A 20466-nucleotide genomic window follows, 5' to 3' on the forward strand; every position below is an offset into this window, starting at 1 on the left:
AATTGAAAATGATTAATTTTTTTTTTTGAGCTGAATTTTGGGTCTCCAGTCACGCGTCACAAACGCCTGTTCGGAAATCCATCGCTTAGGCTGCGCTTAATCTAACCATTTTCAATCAGAACTCATTACAACTGGAAATATTTTTCCGAAAATATGAATAATTTCCCAGCTATATACGCAAATACGAGGTGTGGCTATTAAATAATGAGACTGATGCTGCTACAGAAGAACTATGCATGCGCCAAATCTTGACGACCGACAGCTGTGCAGCGTAAAGCCTTCTCTTTCGATTGTAGCGTCTCACGTGCTTTTAGAGAAATCAGTCTGACCGGAACCGTTGTTTGTGTATGAGGTGTTAGTTTCGTTTGGCCGAAAACATGATACTACACATGTAGTAGAGCAACGAATTGTCGTGAAATTTCACATGAAACTGGGTAAAACCGATACTGAAACTTATCTTTTATTAAAAGAAGTTTATGGTGATGAATTTTAATCACGTGCGCGAGTTTTTGAGTGGTTCAAGCGTTTCCAAGATGGCCGAGAAGACGTCGGAGATGATGACCGCCCGGGTAGCCCTTCCACGTCCAAAACGGATGAAAATATCGATTATAATTAATCAACATTACTACCGTCAGGTGCTTGCTTAACTTCGTGAAAGAGTAAGGAAAAAACGACCCGATTTGTGGAAGAACAATGTCATGGGTTCTCCATCAAGACAACGCGCCGGCTCACACTGTATTGTCTGTCAAGTCGTTTCTAGCCAAGTACAACATCCCAGTTTTAGGCCATCCGCCTTATTCGCCTGATCTGGCCCCATATGACTTTAATCTGTTTCCCAAAGTCAAATCTGCATTAAAAGAAAGACGATTTCAGTCCGTTGAAGCTGTGAAAGAAATGCAGGAGCTGACAGAAAAAGACTTCCAGCACGGTTTCGAACAATGGTAAATTCGCATGGAGCGTTGTAGGGATAGGGGAGGGGTGTATATTGAAGGTGATAATAACTAAATATGTTTAAATTTAAAATAAAATGTTTTACAGCAATAGTCTCGTTATTTAATAGCCACAACTCGGATATATTATTTAAAAACAAAACAAAAATCTCGTCTGTTTCTAAGAAAGCAGTATTAATGATAGAAGTTGAAATTGTAGTGTGCCAACTGTATACTATCTGCATTGCAGAACTTTCTAGTTAAATAATAGATTCTGTGTTTGTATGAACAACATACAAAATATTGTATATTCTTAAAATATTTTGGAAGATTTTATAAATATAACGAATTCTTTCTATTCTGCCAAGGTCAATTTTAAATTTAGTAGCATTTATTAAAAAGTTGTTAATGCTTATTGATATTTAAGTCCTTGATTCAGGATGATTTCAACATTTTCTTCGATCATCTTTCAACTAAATAGAAGATTAGTATTTTTAGATTTGTGACTTGTTATTATGTTTGACTTGAACAGAATGATGGTGGGAGAAGTTAGGTAGGTGAACAAGGAATGTATTTTCAATATTTACTTCATCTAGTCCAATGTATTGCGTCTTCTATCAAAGCTATAACCTATTTTATCAAGTATAAATTAAAATACCCTTTAGATATAGTGAAGTGTCAATAATGTTGGTTTCATTCTTGCTATAGTATTAGGAAGAATTTTGTATTCAAACTATCGAGGTTAACCTTAACGATTATGATACGCAGGCCTAACAAAATACCTTGAAGCAACTATACTATATTCTTGTCTGTATTTGTTTACATTTTGTTTAACTTTTCTATGAATTTAGTTTTAATGAAAGCGGCGGGGATAATGCCTATTGTTTCAGGCGGGCTTTACGTCCAACTATCGATTAGGTATCAATAAATAACCATTAAATATAATCCATGGGAATCGAACCAGTACCACATTATATACTAGCTTTGCGAGCATCGCCTCTAACCGTTCGGCTACCGTGGAGCCTAGCGTGTGGGATATTTTTGTAATTAAATAAGTTATTAAAATTAGAATAATAGATGTATTACAGCAGAGCACATCAAATTACAACCTTATTACTTTTTAATTTTAGTTATTGTTTATTTTTTTTAAATCGATTTTAGTAGATTTAAATTATTTGATGAATGCTTCAGATCGGTTTGTGAACGCCATTGTGTTGCAGTTCCAACTCTATTGCATGTCTTGTAGCCATTTATTTCCTGGCAGCATAGTTTTTCTGGTATTAGCTCTAATTTTATATCAGCAAACTGAGAAGTTTCAAAGTAGGTTCTATTTACCTTTTGCAGATATTTGCTTTTTTTTTCGATTGAATTTAAAGTTTTATTTTATTTTATTTTACCGCAATTACCTTAGAGGTCGGTTCATTTTATTTCGTTATAATAAATTTCAAGTATTAACTATAAATTAGGTATCATTCTTGCATTACTGTTTTGTAAAAAGAACTGTGGTAGCAGTAAACAAAATAAGTGCTTAGTTAAAGTATAATACAAAAATGTTAAAGCATATTCATGCACGAAATAAATATTTGAAGCGCATTATAAGCCCTTTTAAGTCAAAAATCTAAACTTTTAGCCCTAAGTCAAAAAAATAAAATTGTACAGATCAACTTTTTTTCGTCTCCAAAGGCTTTATTTTGATATATTACAGTAAAGGCTGAAGTTTACTGCATAAAAAAGTCAACAAATTATGTATTAAAGAAATAAAAGTATAATTAGAGACTAGGTTGTCCTATAAAACAATCTTTACAAACATATTAGATTAAAATTAGCATTTGTTCTTTCTATAGTCCACTATACTAATGGCGGCACTCAATATTAAAGTATTTCTGTTTCCTGAATAATCATTAAAAAAACTATGATTTCATATACATAAATCCTAAATTCATGTGTGTAAATCTCTTGACATAGTTTCACGAAGGTTGTGCAAAATATAATTCTTTTTTATTTATTTTTATGTATAGTTAACTTTTCTGTATAAATTAGTTTTTACAGAAACCGAATAGTTTCAGCAGATTAATTTGTTAGCCTAACATTTACTTTCTCTCTACCATTTTTTAATTTATTTTTTTTTTATCACAATGATAGATCGTTTGGAGACTGAACAATGTGGCAACTATCCAAAATAAGTGCAGTAGTTTGTTTCTTATCAGAAATATCTTACTCTTTTCTGTTATTACTTGGTATTAGTCGCCAGTTTTAAATTGCCTAAGTAGGAGACTTATGAAAATATAAATTTGGTGCCTAGAATATATGAGAGAAATTCAGCCATGACATACTTTTGGTCTTTCTGCATTTGAGATTAAAAAAAAGTTTTCATTCTAATTTACTTAAGTTTGATCCATTTGTAGAAGAGCAAAGAAAGTGTCGAAATTTCTAAAATGGAGAAATAATTAGAATTAAGATCCAGATCCCTTTCAGCTTCTAGTCGAATGGAATAAATTAATTATATTAATTTACAAATAATCTAATCAAAAAAACATTAACTAACACAGACGCCTTAGAAAGCCTGGAAAGTAGAAAAAAGCCTAATTTAATTATTTTGGAGAGAGGAAAGAAAAGATAAAAACTGTGCAAACATATGGTCTTATGATTGAAAATAAATAAATGTTAGCCTAATTAACTATTGTTATGTCCACTTTTACTGTGCAAGTCTTTCCCTCTAAACATATTACCTCGATATTTCTTGCTAAGGTAGAATTCATTTAATAATTAATAATAATAATAATAATCAAGTTTCTACCATTATTCTATGAGAGATAACATTTTTCTTTATAATTCCAGGTTTATAGAAATTAGTTCCACGTCCTTGTTTTTAGCGCGGGGAATTTGTAAACAATCCTCAAAGTAAATATTCACTTATTTAATTAATCTCTTTTCATTTAAATTAATTAAATTTAAAATTATGACTGTTCATAAATAAATAAGTAAATTAATTAAATGCTGTAAATTATTAGAATTAGTATATACATATAATAATTACAATTTGACGCTACAATATAGATTAACATTTGATTAACTAATAATTACTGTACTAGAGCTGCAACATAACATATGTATAGATTTATTATTCATTATTATTATTATTTATTATTCGTGTTATTTAGATAGCCAAAGCATTAGAAAAATAAAATAAATAATAGACAAGTATTCATTAGAGTTTTTCGAAGTTTCATTTATTTATTTATGTAGGCAATGAATTCTTTATTATCTGACGTTCTGGCAAAGGCCAATGCCCTTCAGTTCTGCAAAGTAGCTTATAAGCCTTGTACATAGGTATTTTAAAAGTGGCACCATAGTAGATGGATGTGTATCCGGATGATGGGCAATTTGGTGAGTCCATAAATACCGGTACAGGTATTGTCTGCATGGGTCCATGACTTCTTAGGTTAGTCGGTATATTCACCTTCTTCATAAGTGCAACGTACTTTTTGTTCTGAATCCTTTTTTTCTGTACTTTCTTTTTTTTAAACTATTTCCCTATCTTCAAAAAATATTCTAGAAGTTCAGTGCCCTGTAAGACACTCTTAAGAGGAGAAAAACTGAGGGAAGCTGAATTCTGAACCCGGTTTGAGTCCTTAATATTTTCACAAGGCATTAAGATTAATTTTTATGTTTATCTTAAAAATCATAAACTCTTTAAGATTGCATCAATATGTGAGGTCACTGGCTCTTATAACCTGTACATTATCGGTCTTCGGAAAGTGTGTCGCCTTATCTGCGAACACTGTCCATCGACGGACTATCACAAGCTCTGGATAGTGTTGTAGAGATTAATCATAAATTTAAATGTTATTTGGCAAGTTAAACTCTTAAAATATTATTTAATTAATTCAACTAAAAATTTGAAATAAACCTTATAATTAAATGGAGTGACCAACAGCAGTACCAACCTACTTTTATATATTATTGAATTTGAGATCAATTCTTGTGTTGAGACTTTTGAACACATCAATTCTTATTTGTACACCGTATCTAATACCAAACTGTTAATTGTATTTTATATTTTGTAACATTAATTTATTTAGTGAGAATCGAATTCGTTCTTATCAACGTAAATAATAATAATTATTATAACTTAGCTGTAAATTCTATTTACTTTTCTAAAACTAATATTTGATTGTATGAGGTAGATATCAGTTTCATAATTATGTTTTATCAAATAAATAATCCATTAGGTCATCACTGGTCAAATAAATGTTTTATGTTAAATATAAAAGTTATATTTTCTTGAAGTTAGAATGTTTCAAATATATTTACTCGACTATTTTATTTTTTATTTTTTCCGCTTTATTAATAGTTGTCTCTCCTTGACTTCATTTCTGTTATATTCAGGGGCTTCCAAATTTAACTGTTAGCCAATAGTTAAGAATTTATATATAAAACTATTTCTTTTTATTGTCTTCCATTTTAAACCAGCTGCTATGTCCAACAATTTAAAATTGGAAATTATGATGCAATTTTTTACTTAATGACTAATGTTAAGAAATTGAGCTCCAGTTTGTTTGTTTTAGATTTTTTAAAAATATTTTTTATTATTTATTTATTTATTTATTTATTTTTATTAGCGGAATTAGATGATTGAGACAGGGCTATCTACAGAGATAGTAAGGTATCCGAGGCATGAGCGGATTCTACTCGATAAGTATTATTATCGAGAATTTTCGATATTGATCTTAATAATAATCAGCAGAATTGATGATATGACGACAGGTTGTTTAGTACTTGTAGAAACTTACTATTATCGAATGTTATTGTTGACTAATACAGCACACCTCCTAACCACTCGCGAATCTTGACGTTTAAATGATTAATATAATAATTTAAGTAATTATATATACGAGGTCTGTAAATTAAGTAATGAGACTGATTTTTTTATTCAAAAAGAATTACAATTCTAATATTGTCAACCTTCAAAATAACTTCCTTCTGAAGCCACATAGCGCTGGAGACGTTTCTTCCACTCCTCATAGCAGTGCTCGAACTCCGATACTGGAATAGCCTTCAGCTGGTCGGTTACAGCCGTTTGAATGTTTTTGTGCCTTGACTTTTTGGATTCAATTACTCCCATTTTCTGGAACGTGTCATTACTGGTGACGAGCCCTGGGGTGTTTGAGTACGACCCAGAAACCAAACGCCAGAGCATGGAGTGGCACACTTTATGGGAGTGGCCCAAAAAAGCAAGGATGGCGAAGTCGAAGATCAAATGTATGCTGATTTGTTTTTTCGATATCCACAGAATTGTCCACAAAGAGTGTCTACCTCAAGGTCAAACGGTCAATCAACACTTTTACCGAGAGGTTCTTGAAAAACTTTGAAAAAGGGTCCAAAAAAGTGAGACCAAACATCAAGAACAATTGGGTGTTGCATCACGATAATGCTCCTTGTCACACAGCAATTTCAATAAACGAGTTTTTGGCCAGTAAAAACATTCCTGTGGCTCCTCAGCCTCCTTATTCGCCTGACTTGAGTCCTTGTGACTTTTTCCTCTTCCCGAAGTTGAAAAATCACCTCAAGGGAACTCATTTTGGGACAGTTGAAAACATTTAAACGGCTGTAACCGACCAGCTGAAGGCTATTCCAGTATCGGAGTTCGAACACTGCTATGAGGAGTGGAAGAAACGTTTCCAGCGCTGTGTGGCTTCAGAAAGAAGTTATTTTGAAGGTGACAATATAGAATTGTAATTCTTTTTTAATAATTTTTTTTTTTAAAAAGCAGTCTCATTACTTAATTTACAAGACCTCGTATATATAAAAACCTCTTCTTTTCTCTTGAAGCGGAGAAGAAAAGCCGTCTTTTATAAGAGAAAACAAGGAATTTTCTTTGTATAAACATGCAGCTCAATAAAAGGGCTATAAAAGCGGTTTGAAAAAAATAAGTACAACGTTTAAACACACCAAGTTATATTGTTTGTCTAATTAGGAGACAAGCCGATTTAATTTGTACACATTGTTAGCTAGTTCTTAATTGTATTAATATTGTATTTTAATATTTAAATACTAAAAACAATTGTCTTAGTGCTATCAATTGTTATTGAGCTATTAAAAATTATTGATCAATAAAAATAATAACTATGTAGAAGTGAAGGACACGAATAAACAAGTACCCACAAACATTATTAGGAATAAATAAATTATTCCATTGGAGTAGCAGCACCAACTTACGATAGAGATGTGGACGACTGCACATTATTGGGTTCTGTGTCTAAGTTTTAAAAATAGACGAGACCACATCCACGAGAATGCGCTCAAAAATGACATCATACTAATTCCATCAGCTCTTACAATATTTAAAATTATTGATTTTTACTTTCATAAGTTTTTGTATTGCATATACTAATGTTTGTGTTCATTTTTTTTTTTTATTAGAAAAATTAAACATCATTTCCCTCTCAGTGTGAACTTAATGGTTGTGCAATTTAAAAAGCAGTTCAATCAGTTTTAGACTTAAAAGAGTTTACTTCCAAATAAAACCGGGTATGTTGTAATGTATATACAAAATGAGATCATAATCCAGTTGGGTCCATGAATGTACAGTGCACTGAGACCTTGTAATTTATAAAAAGAGAATTGTGCGAAGTTGGGAATATTTTAAGAAGTACGCCATGTGGGAATGAAATATTTAATTTTTTATTCATTTTATTTATATTAAAGGTTGTTTTTGCTTTTTTCTTTTAGAAATTTTCAGTAGATGAGATAACACTCTTATAGTTTCGATTTTAATTATAATTATAAATCGTCATTGCTGTACTTCTATAGTTCAATTGTTTGTTTACTTTATTCTAAATTACACTGAATACCAATATTTTCTTTTAGGGTTTTCCTTATTGAAGCTTTGTTTCATTTATTTTGTATAAACATTTATGATTTCTTATTTACATCTTTATTTATTTTTTAAACAAATTGCTATAATTTGGAACTTTAGAGCATATTTAGGTTGTTCTAAAACTGCTGCCGGCTCTATTTTGTGGGTAAACTGCGTCCAGTCTTGCTTCTAACATATGTTTGGTTTTTCATTTATTTTGTTGACCTTGACTGCTAGATAGAAGGATCATGAAAAAAAATCAAATTTAGTTTATTTCTTTGTAGTATTCTAATAATGTATCACGGTAAGCTTGACACTCTTATCTTGTTTTTTTTATGAATGAATGAATGAATAAACTTTATTTAACATTTAGGTATATACATATGTACATAAGGAGTTCCAGTATAAATACTACAACCTCCAGCTACTACAATTGTTACAAATTAAAATAAAATCTAAAAGTAAAAGTAAATAATGAGGGGAAAACACAATGAAAAACCCTCAGCCTCTAAGAAAAGTTTTACTTCAGGGAGTCCTTAACTCTCCTGTGCCTGTGCACCGTGTCCAAACTATAGTCCTCTATTAGTCCGCATAGGTGGCTGTAACTCGATTCACACTTGCTGAAGAAACCAGTAGTGAGGTACTTGATGTAGTGCTCTACATAGTCCATGTTGGTGTTGGCGTGTAAGTCTATAATACGCGTGTAGCGGGCGGAAGTTGTCACAAGCCTGAGGAATTATTTGCAGCGAGGCGATATTGGATCAGACTCCAGGAGGGATAAGCATAAAGTAACATGGGCCTAACCACTTACCTTATACAGGAGGAGTTTATTCTCTGGAGACAGTTTAGAGTCCCTGCAGAACAACGGGAATTGCACTCGAATGGCTGCCTTTCCTTTATTGACTCTGTCCTTTATGTGGGGAGTAAAGTTCAGCCCACGATCCATTATTACTCCAAGGTACCTAATAGTGGCAGCCCACGGCACAATCCGTCCCCCGAAGTGGACATGTCGATACAAGGGGTTAATTTTTATTTTCCACTTTGTGAAAAATCGGTCCATTCATGACATGGCCCTGGTAAGCCTATTGACTATCGTGTCTAATCTCCAGGACGAAGCATAGACAGCGACGTCATCAGCATACAAGGCCAGTCGAACATCCTTTGGTTAGAGGCATTGGGTTGAAGTAAATGAGAAATAAGACTGGTCCTATTATTGAGCCCTGAGACACTCCAGCGGTTGCTTCACGAGGAAGAGATAAGGATGAATTTAATGATACGCAAAACTTTGAATAGTTTTAAAAGAGTAAATAGTTTTAGGGAATGTAAGAAGGGAAGTTATATTCAATCAATCTGTCCATTATTCCAACGTGCCAGACAGTGTCAAACGCCTTGTGGATGTCCATCAGAATCATGCCAGTGTGTTTGCGTTGAGTAAAGGCCTCGGTGACTTCGTCTAGAACTCTGGCTAGTTGGGCGGTAGAGGATAATCCTGACCTAAACCAAAACTGCTCTTCTTTGATGATTAGTTTGGAATCCAAGTGACGATTAATCCTAACTAGACACTCTTATCAGAATTAAATTTTGTCAGGTTCAATGTGCAGGATTATATCGTTGATTGTGGCTGTTTAAAGGAGTTTATATTCAGTTAAAAACATGAAGTACTGATGAGTTCTTCAGACGGGCTTGTTGTCTTAAGTATTGAACTTGAACGGAGGCAGAAATATTGTATATTGCAATTTTTCCAGTTAATATAAATATAGCGAGGGCTCTGTAGTGGCTACTCTCCAAATACGAGTACAAGATCACGCTCATAGCCACTCCCAACTTGGTTCCACATATGTAGCAAACGGTCTAGTATTCGCGCTTGGAAGCCTTTTTATTATAGTGTACAAATCAATTGATGAAAATTGACATATCAATATTGACATATTGATGAAAATAAAATTTATTAAATAGAACATAAAGACATGAAACACAGGATGTCAGATTATGTAACTTTGAAAGTCATTATTAATGTATTACAATTATTATTACATCCAAGCTCATTATTATTTACTGGTTAAAAGTATTAATAGTCCTTTTCTTTTTATTCACTCTTTAAGTGATTGAAATTGTACATTTTCATTTATTAAAAAGAATGACTTGCTGATATCCCAGTGAGTTTCTTTATAATAGTGATTATACTTTCTGGAATAACAAATTGTTAAATATTTTAATGTCTGTTTATTCTTTAATTTCAGACGATTACCTGCGATTGTGAATCAACACCTGCACTTCAGTTGAAAGTTTTTCGACAAAGAGGAGAAAAAGTTGAAGTATCCCATTATCGACTTAATGTAAATCGATTTAGAGCAAGATTGAATATTGTTGCCGTGACTGAGAAATTGTTAGTTGATGTAAAATGCGATGGATGGCCTGAGGTAAATATTTAAACAATGAATCCATTGTGTGTATGTATGTCAAAAAAACAGAAAATAATAATAAAAAATTTGTTAGACAAAATCTAATCACTTTAAACATGTTTGCCCATGATTCCATACGAGCTGTTCAGATCTTAGATAAAGAAATTTCAAGAGAATGGTGCTATGAGGGTTCGGAAATCTTATCCGTTGTTCCTCTTTCCTTAAATTTAGATTTATTTTCAAGTGTTTTTTATTGACCCAATTATTTACAATAAAATGGAAGCTATTTTATTTTATCTTCTAAGCAGAAGAATGAGATTGCTTAAGATGATTGTTAGTTGTGCCAGCCATAGTAATTAACATTTGCTAAAATAGACCTTTAGCACAAACACAGTCAGCTTTTTATGCTCAGGGTGGACAGAAATTACAAATCGTAATTCTATATTTTTATGGATTATTGTTTCCTTATTCAATTTATATATTTATATTTGCAATTAAAATTTTCCCCTTTGCGAAAAGAAATCTTGTTACTGTTATATAAATATCAAACACTCATCGAAAAAAAGAGTAGTCATACAAAATTATACAAAACAAATACTTTTACCAATTCATTCTTAAAAAATTTATTTTAAAAAATAGACAAGTAATATTAACGTTAATAAATGATGATTCAGTTTGACAAACAAAGGGCGAAAAATAAAATCAATATAATCATCGTTTGGTGTTAGTGATAACAGATATGATGGTTACATCAGCTAAAAAGAAAACTATTTGCTCTCTTGAAGTTATGTAATTCATTTTGACGATTATGTTCAGGAAGTTATTAAGAAATTAAATTGTTGTATTTACTTCAATAAGTTTTTCAAAAAGTTGAGAATTCCTCACCAAAATAGAGAGAGCTTTTTCTTTATATATTGGTCCTCGAATGGGGCCCCCATTTAACGTTTTCTCCTCTGCCAGCTTGCAGCTAGCCAAGTCCTCGTTGATGGTAGCTTCCCTGATTGGCTTTGGGCAATTTCTTGCTCTGTTTTCAGTAGGCACTCTATTTAAACTTAGTTTGGACAACCTTTGCCCTCCCATTCCACGGGGTACCCCATTAGAGCCTCCTTTCTCGAATGAAGTACAGTATATCTCCTACATATCTTCCTGATCAGTTCATTTTTAGCTTACCCCTGTCTACTGCAGAACTTTGTCGTACGTAACTTTCTTTTTCAGTACTTAGTGGCATGGTTTTGCACACATACAACATATATATGAGATATGTTACCTGACCTTGGGCCATGCTATCCTTGACTTCTGGAAAAATGAAGGAATTATAACTTTATCTACTAGGAGATTCATCTTCGTATAGATATTTTTCTAATGAAGGAGGCTTACATCCAGACATTTGTTGAAGAATGTTGAGTTAAAGTTGCACCACTGAACAAGTATTATACTGTAAAGTGCTTTCATTTCTTTAATAATAACTTCTTCGAATATTCTATGACTGTCTTGTTTACTGGGTGCCCAGTGGAACTGTGGTTCATTCTTCGAAAACAAATCCACTTAATGTGTAGCCGATATTCCCTTACTTCCTAAGATTTCTCAACTCTCACCATGCTACCTTAGACCATCTAAACTCCTGCTGACTCTTTCTTTCGCTCTTAGCTTCCCGAAACACTTTTCCTGATGTCCTTTTTTTTTATTTCCGCATGTAGTCCTTTCGTTATTATTATTTTTCTTGACTTAGTCAATTTACATAAGCTTCTCTTTTCTTCTCGTTTACTACCATTATCTATTCCTCGCTGATCTGATTGTCTGTTTTCTATGCCATTGTTCTAATCCTAATAATTCATTCCTTCAAGTATTCTTGATCTTCTCTGGCAGTACTTGTATAGTATATCTTCCGTTGATCTTATGCACTATTCATCTGGTAAAATTAATAAAATATACCGTTAATTTGTTATTATTTTGAATTATTTTTAATGTACTTCTAAGAGATATCATGGTACTCAAATTCTACTCTTGACTATTTAGATTGGTCTTAATAACCCATCCATTTAGGATATATAGAAATCCAAAATTTATGCTACCCAAATACAACCAGTCCTAGATGAAAGTTATTCAGATTTGGATTCTTGTTTATTTGATTTTAATTTTTTCTTTTGTGCTTTAAAATATTGGAACAATTTGTTAATATTTATCAAAAAAAATATGTTTTACTTCAGGTGAAAGTAGCATTAGCACAAGTTGGAGCAATTAGAAATAATTTGGATGAATCTCAACTGCAAGATGTAATTACTGAGATTGTGACAGGAGCTCTCAGAAATACTAGTGTACACTTCAATCTAAGCCAGTTTCCAACTTGCCCAAGATTTAGTAGAAATGTTCCAACTCCAGGGCAATTGCTTCCAGTTCATTATGACAGCATTGTAAGAGTGATTTTAATATTACCCTAGTTAACTAAATGTCTATTAAAAAAATTAGAAGTGATAAACAAAAAAATTTTGTTTTAGTTATCTTCAAATCAAGGTAAAATGTCAGAGAGAAGATTACTTGTCAAAGTACTCAAGGCAGTTGGACTTGGTTCAGAGAAGGGTAAACAGATTTAATCTAAAGTTTAAAAATATAACTAATCAATTTAATATGGATCTAATCTTAAATTAAGTAATTGAAACGAGCTATGACTTAAATATTTTTCAGGTTGTTCAGAACCATATTGCATCGTTGAAGTTGATGAACCACCGCAAAAGAATCAAACATCCGCTAAAAAAGGGACAGAAAATCCAATATGGGACGAACATTTTCTTTTGTGAGTTCTTTTATTGTGTAAATAGATTATAATTTAAATTTAGTTTCATAGGTAATGAAAGTAGATAAATTAAAAAAATAAACACACAAATTATATAGATTTGTGATGTAACAAACCCAATTAATAAGTAGTCCTCATAAAACTATTTTGGCGCATCGGCGTATTCTTCTTTAGAAACACTTTGTTTACAAATTTCTGCATAAGCTAGACAAGAATATGTTATCAATTGATCCGACTGAGTGACAGAACAGAAAAATATCAAAATAGAAGTTGTAATGGAACTCCGGAACACACATAACCCTATTATTTGTATTATTTCTTTGAAGCAGCCTTCGTAAAACTGATAGAATTTTGTAAAACATTAGCCAAAAGTGATTGTTAGGAGGAAGTAAAAGTGCCAAAGTAATTTTTTTTTTTTTAAATAGAGCAGCGGTCTTCAACCTTTTACACTTTTAGGGACCTTTCGAGCTCTTGGTTTACTTGACGGAACCTCATGTTTAGGATAATCAAAGCTTTTTTCTACACAAATTCGCAAAATTATTCTTGTGTCTTAATTTAATCTTAATGCGAACATCTTAATAAGACAAGGAATAGTGAGGTAGCGAATAAGGTTTTATTTGATTTATTTTCTAGTTAAATTTTATGAATGATTAACAAAAGGAACAATATTTTAAATTAAAACAAATCTAATATAAAGAAAATTCTTTCCATGATTTGTCTGAGCTTGTTTATTTTATCGCAAAGCATTTTAACGTCGGTAATAATTGTTGAAATCTGTAACCTACTGTCATCTTCAGCATCCAACCTGTTTCTGTATTTTGTTTTTGTGGCAGCATACAAAATATAAAAATTTAATATTAAAAACGCTCTTTACTTTCTGTTTAAATTATATTTCCCGAAAATAAACCAAAACTATTTTACCAAAGAAAGTGAAATGGAATGTTCTATTCTGTGAGATAATAATAAATGGTAAAGTATGTACATTTGCCAAGAATCATTTAAAATCCAATTTCTCACATTTTTATTTTTTTCTAATTATTCCATTTTGTGCCCATTAAAAAATGATATAATTTTCACTTTCAGCGATATTAATAATCAAACATCAGAAATACTACTTGAAATTTATGACAAATGCCAAGGAGAAGCAAAATTTATGGGACTTGGTATTGTTTCTATGGATGAACTAATTACAAATCCCAGTCAAAGGCAGACCATTACTTTGCAAAGTCCTCCTTACAATGAAAAACCAGTTTCTGGAACCTTAACTGTTGAGGTTGAGTAAATTTTTTTTATTTTCTTTCATTGTTTTAATATAATTAAAATAAATTTTAAAGTTATGTCTTTATTAAAATTTGTTATATTTAATATATTATTATGTTTCTGTTTCTCAGTTTCTTTTAATCGAAGGAGCCGATCTTCCTACGACTGGGGACAAGCCTTACAAAGTTAAAGAAACCTTACGTTCAGTGTCTCCTTCTGGCCAGCTACTAACTACCACAAGGACAACTTTCGCCGCTGGTAATATTTAATTAGGCCCTACAATAATCGAAAATAATTATTTTTTAAGATAAGGTTTCATGTTGAAAAAATAAATGATAAATTAATTAATTAATTAATAAAAAATGAAAATTTAGTTGAATACGCAGTGCGGATAGTATCGATTTTTATCTACTGCAGCTCGCATGTTTTTTTACGTTTCTGACTGTTTTTTTTTGCTTCTTTCCGTCATTATGACAAATTCTCTACACCAAACTAATGAATTAACTTTCAACTTTTGATGATTTAGGAAAATCCATCATCAAATGTCGTACATTACTGATTTAAGTTTTGTATTGACAAAATGTTACTGACAAATCTTCACAAACATTTACTATTTTTTAATTTTTCATTGTCACAAATCTGATTAATTTGATTCCGAAAGTAATGGAACATACTACATTCTGGCATTAGTTTATTGTCCTGCGATTTTCTTATTTTGCTTAATAGGTCTCATTCTTTATTTTGCAGTCTACGACCTCTCACTCCTTGCTCTTAATTTTAACATCCCCCCTTCTCTGGGACAGATTAGAGTTAGTTTGCCAAAAAACGTTAATATACTGGCTGCAGTCATCTTGGCGTTTTGCCTTACATTCCTAAATTACAATTTCTTTCTGTCTTTGTTTCGTCTCTTTGATAAATTACCTTTTAAATTATAATTTTATTTTGAAAAAAATATTCTTTACCTTTCTTTACATCAATTTTGTGATATCCAGAATTATTGTATTTAACAAATGTTTTATGTGCCTCTAATCAACACACTTTTTTTTCATTGGTATTTTCATATTTATACTACAGTTTTTTGTTTAAAGTTTACACTTCTGTGAGATTGTTTATATGGAGAAGATTAGGATTATCTATCATTATTATAGAAAAAAGTGAACTCTTTTGAGTAGAAATCAAATGCTTTAAAGTTAACAAATATTTCAATAATTAATACTCAGTTTTAAAATCTTATTGGATTACATTTATGTTTGATGGTATGGTCGATTGATTTAATTATTGATGATTTATGTGTATCTTTTATTTTTTGTTTTTATTAGATCATTTGACTAATGGTGGCGATGGAATCACAGATTCAGCTTTAAAAGAAATAGAAAGGAATCGCGGTGTTCAACCCAACAAAAGTACACTTATTATTCACAGCGTTCAGAGGGTACGAAGCATTGTAGACCTACTATTTATTTACTTACTAACAACAATTAATTTTACTTTCCATTTCTGCATCATTTGGTTTATTAAGAGAGAGCGTTTTTGCTAACTATTTTATACTAATTTTTGTACGTTTCGATGAATTCAATGATACAACTCTTTGAACCTCCCGTTACCTTTTTGTTAAAAACTTTTAAAATATGAGAGCTAATTAAAAGTTATAATTATCACATAAATTTAAATCCTAGTTAGAAATTACAAAACCTTGAGAAAGATAAATCTAAATTAATTCTTCGATTCCAATTTGTGTTGCAATGCAACTTGATGACTAGAATTCTTCAGGTTTTTCTAGCTCTGAACCGGAAAACTCGGGGATGTATTTATATCTAATATTTAAATTGCTTAAATAATGAATAGTTTAAAAAGTTGGCTAGACACCTTTAGTGGAACACTAATTTAAAACAAGGGTCTTATTTAAACACAGTTGATTTTTATTTTAGTTTATTTATAAGTAGCTGTAAAGAGACCATGGGTTAGGTGCTGCTCCCCAGGCATCACACTCCAGGACTCTAGATCCAGTGGGGGAAACCTCCCCCATTGTAGAAGCAAATGTACTTCTTGTAAAGATCTGAGATGTGATATTGAAGCCTTAATTACTCAAAATAAAAGGAGCCCTAAAGGTGGAAGCTCCTAGACAGGTTGTAAATGTAAACACTGCCAAACCGAAGTAAATTATGCTGAAATACTTGAGAAGCAATCGTTATATGTTATTAAAAGCATGAAATGTGGCATCAGTTAAGCCGGGAGGCAAAAATGTTAGCGATGTCGATAATATTAATATGTCTGTGCAAGAAGGTAATCAGTGTGAATTAAAAATTTTGGTAACGAAATAATAGTGTTTCAAACAGATGAGACATGCTACAATCCTTTGTGAGAAAATTATCAGTTCTGTGCTGAGATAAACTTTTAAAAATGTAAGGGTAAATATTTCGACTGAACCTACAAAGAAATTCTTGCCTGGGTAAGTTACTTTAGATAATGCCTCTCCACAATTCTGGAACAAAATTCCGAAGTGATTGAGCAAAATGATGTCATCACGCCAAAGTACATTTTTAAGAACAAAAGTGAGAGGTTAATATTAAGATTAGAGCTACTTTGCTCAGAGATACCTCTATAATGGATTAAAAAAATATATGGAATGGTTCCATTGTAAGATGCATTCAGTGCAATGAGTTATAACTTATTTCTTAAACATTCAGTCTTAAAAATTATGAAAGCATCGTACGCAATGCATTAATTAATCATACGTAATACAGACAATAATCGTACCTAATTAGCTTAGTCGGTAATTATTGTAAGAAGCTTGAAAATGTTTGAACAAGTAAATTTTTAAAATTGGTAGCTGATTCTCTTTCATATATTTATTAGTAACAGTATAAAGTGATTTAGTTGTGTGGTTTATAAACTGTTAGTTTTTATGTTTGTGTTTGTTTACTTTTTATTTTTAAATTTATATTTTCTTTTGTTATATTGAACTGTAGTACTGCTTTAATATAATATGTTTTTTTTTGTTTTCAATGCCAATCAGGCTCCTCAGACTACTCAGCAGCAAGTTGTGAAGGTAACTCCATTTATTTCAATTATTGACTACTATTATAGGGATTTTATTTTATGAGTGTTTTTTAACATTGGGACACCTTTTGGTAACTGTAAACTAAAACAGAAATTTGGACAATTACTAAGAATTAAAACATCATTTTATTTTCTTTTCCATTTTTGTGTTTTTTTTTTTTTAAATAAACCCACCAATATTCTTATGTTATTAGGTGGAGATGTCTGAATCAGGAATGTGGCATGAAGTGCCCGATACAAAGGTGACCCTATTAAATTGTTTCACCAATGAAATCTGAATGCGCATCTATGTTGTAACATTATTAATGTTTAATTTCAAACTTGTAGCTTCAACAGGCTTTTGGGCACCAAGGGGCATGCGGGACGGGATTTACTTTGAAACATTTTAAATGTACGCACATTTTTTGTTTTTAAATTTAATATTATTATTTTTACGCTTTATTCAAAAGTGGCCAATTATATTTTTGTTCAATTTATTTGAAACATTTTAGCCTTGCTTGTTATTTATTCATTTATTTTGTTTGACAAAAAAGTAATTGGTCAATCTTTACTTAAATATCACAAATAATAATGAACAAAACGATTTTGGGATAAATAAGGCCATGCACTTTAGTGTGTTATTGTCGTCATCTTGTCTGGTGAGTAGGTGTTTTTAAATGCATGTTTTATTTTATTTTTTGCTTAAATAAATTTTAACATATTATAAATAACTTTTCTATTATAATTAAAAGTTTTAACATTTCAGTAAGGATTTGTTTAAAAAGGGTTGTAAATAATAAAAGAAATAATGCTTTTGTAAATTAACAGCGGGAAAAAGTTCTTAAATTATTAATGCATATCGTGTTTTTTATTTTACTTGAAAATAAAGTGATCGAATAAGAATTAATCAATTCTTCTATTTATTGTATAAATAAATGATAGTGGTAACCACTCTTTATAAGGAATCTTCCTTCCTACTTTTTATTTCAGTAATTTTGGGATATTCAGTTATTTCAACTAATTATTTTTTTCTTTTACTTATTGTTGCAGCAAGGAACTAATGCTCCCCCGCCAACTGAAAGTGAAAATGCTCCTGCTAGTCAAGAAACTAACGGACTTGACGGTGAGTTATTGCAATATGATTTACCATATTCTATAACATCATTTAAATTATTCTTAGAAATACTCTTTTCGTAATTAGTTAATAACTGCATAAGACATGCAGTTATGCTTACTGAAACTAACTAGCTCGTAATTTATTTTTGCCTTATAAGTTTATAGATTTTGATTCTGATGTAAAGCTTGTGATGTATTAATTCCTATCTTCTCTCTTTTATTTTTATACTGTACATCGACTGCTACAGCTATTAATGCCTCAATATCTGATTATTCTGTAGAACTTTTTTCTGTTCGGCCTATTTATGTGTGGTCCGATAAAGATTTTGTCCGTCAAAGGTTTAATGGAGCATCAGATATCAGAAATGCTTTACTTGCATCTCCTTTAATTAATATCATCGATTCTGTCCAAGGGTAATTAAAAATCATGGTAGTTCATTCTTTTATACCTTAAGAATGAAGTTATTCAAATCTCTTTAATTACGAGTAAATTTTATTGGTTTAAATTATGTAGAGAAGTGTGTAGCACTCTTATAAGTATTCCTAAATCCTCTGAAACAATATTAAATATTTAATTTTGAAACTATCTTCTACTAAATATTCTGATTCTAATCTCTTCAAAACCATGCACTATTTCACTTTTACGGACGCTATTCATCTGTGGTCAAAATTATGTTAGTATAATGAAACAAAATATTTTAATTCTATTTTATTATTTTCATTTATCATTAGCTCCGAATGCCATTATCATTTATCACGAACCCTCCATTAATTAAAGTCGACTGTTAGTATACTATTCTTGATAGTACCTACCAAATAAAGCCAGTCAAAATATTAAATATTTAAAAGATTTTTCTGAAGGTGTCTGTCTATATTTTCAAATAATTAATATATATATTTAAATACGGTACAATAAATTTTACGTTTTTTATAAATTCATTTAAATACGTTATTTAAGAATTTAAATTGATAGATTATCTTTTTTTTTTAGAACGTGGTAGAAGCAGACGTAAAAAAAGAGATTTTTTTGGAACATTAAGGAGAAGACTGAACAGATCGAAAACTCGTTCAAGATCTGTAGGACCAGGAGGTGAGTTAGAAGGTGAATATGATCCACTAGCGAGGTCTATTTCTGCAGATAGGGCCAGGGACCCATCTGCACATTCCACAGGTATATATATAAAATCCCCGCTTAATTATATGATTTTGTTGTGTATTTTAAAACAATGCATGATTTTTTATACGCATACATTACACTCACAGATACACACACAAAATATACTTATAAATACAGTTACTGTTTAGAAGCTTTGCAGTTTGGTTTGCTTCATGCTGTCTTTAAGCTCTCTTTAATCCTTGGTATAAATACTGTTTATCATAAATGCCATTCTAGTGCCAGAGTATATTGTAACTGCGCAGAAAATGTTTTTCGCTTGTTTTTTGACACATTAAAGTTAGTGACAACCAAAGCACTCCATTCTTATCTGGTACAAAATTAACAGTCATTTATAATATAATTGTACATTTTAAGCGATCTAATTATAATGGAATGAACTATGTATATTTTTTAATTATGATTTCTTCTGAAATAGGCCTCTTAATTGGTGTGCTTAATTTTTTTATATTGCGCTGTAAAATGGATTCAAACTTTTGATTTTTGGATAAAATTTCTCACCTAAAATGAATTATTGTTCCAATATTTATTTTATAATTTTTGAAAAGAATTTATCTTTGTCTACTGTCTTTATTAAATTCTCCACACTAAGCAAGGATCGGAATAAAACACAATTTATTCTAATATAAATAATAATGTGTTTTGTTTTTATCCCGACCCTGTGAAATATGTGTATCACTAGAATCTTATAAACATAATGCATGGACAATTGTCCATCTGCTGAGTGACTATTCGGCTTGCTTTCTTTGTTATTAAGTACATGCAATCATATTTTAACTTAATTATTTTGTATATTTATAAACATTATTCTCTTGGTTAGTATAGGATATTTAGTACACTAAGCAAGAGTGAGTAGATCGGAATAAAACACAATTTCTGTCTACAACAACCACCAC

The 20466-nt window shown here is 31.0% G+C and overlaps 1 protein-coding gene across 10 annotated transcripts in view; it reads left to right on the top strand.

Annotated features, from left to right (window-relative positions):
* LOC141456370 (phospholipid transfer protein C2CD2L) overlaps positions 1-20466 on the top strand; it is a 56226-nt gene that overhangs the window by 24922 nt on the left and 10838 nt on the right. For 6 of the 10 annotated variants that reach the window (XR_012459740.1, XM_074132301.1, XM_074132295.1 and 3 more), the window contains exons 3-13: positions 10029-10208; positions 12398-12601; positions 12686-12767; positions 12873-12981; positions 14065-14254; positions 14373-14499; positions 15561-15673; positions 17258-17290; positions 17496-17543; positions 18331-18403; positions 19388-19567. Coding sequence is in view for 9 of the 10 variants with exons in the window: in XM_074132301.1 (XP_073988402.1) it covers positions 10029-10208; positions 12398-12601; positions 12686-12767; positions 12873-12981; positions 14065-14254; positions 14373-14499; positions 15561-15673; positions 17258-17290; positions 17496-17543; positions 18331-18403; positions 19388-19567 (1339 nt within the window). In the remaining variant the exon portion in view is untranslated. The remainder of the gene's footprint in view (positions 1-10028; positions 10209-12397; positions 12602-12685; positions 12768-12872; positions 12982-14064; positions 14255-14372; positions 14500-15560; positions 15674-17257; positions 17291-17495; positions 17544-18330; positions 18404-19387; positions 19568-20466) is intronic. The other 4 variants (XM_074132299.1, XM_074132300.1, XM_074132297.1 and 1 more) reach the window with 4 other exon arrangements.

The sequence above is a fragment of the Rhodnius prolixus genome, unplaced genomic scaffold, assembly GCF_049639745.1.
Source record: "Rhodnius prolixus isolate KJV_2025 unplaced genomic scaffold, Rpr scaffold_4, whole genome shotgun sequence".
Lineage (NCBI taxonomy): Eukaryota > Metazoa > Arthropoda > Insecta > Hemiptera > Reduviidae > Rhodnius > Rhodnius prolixus.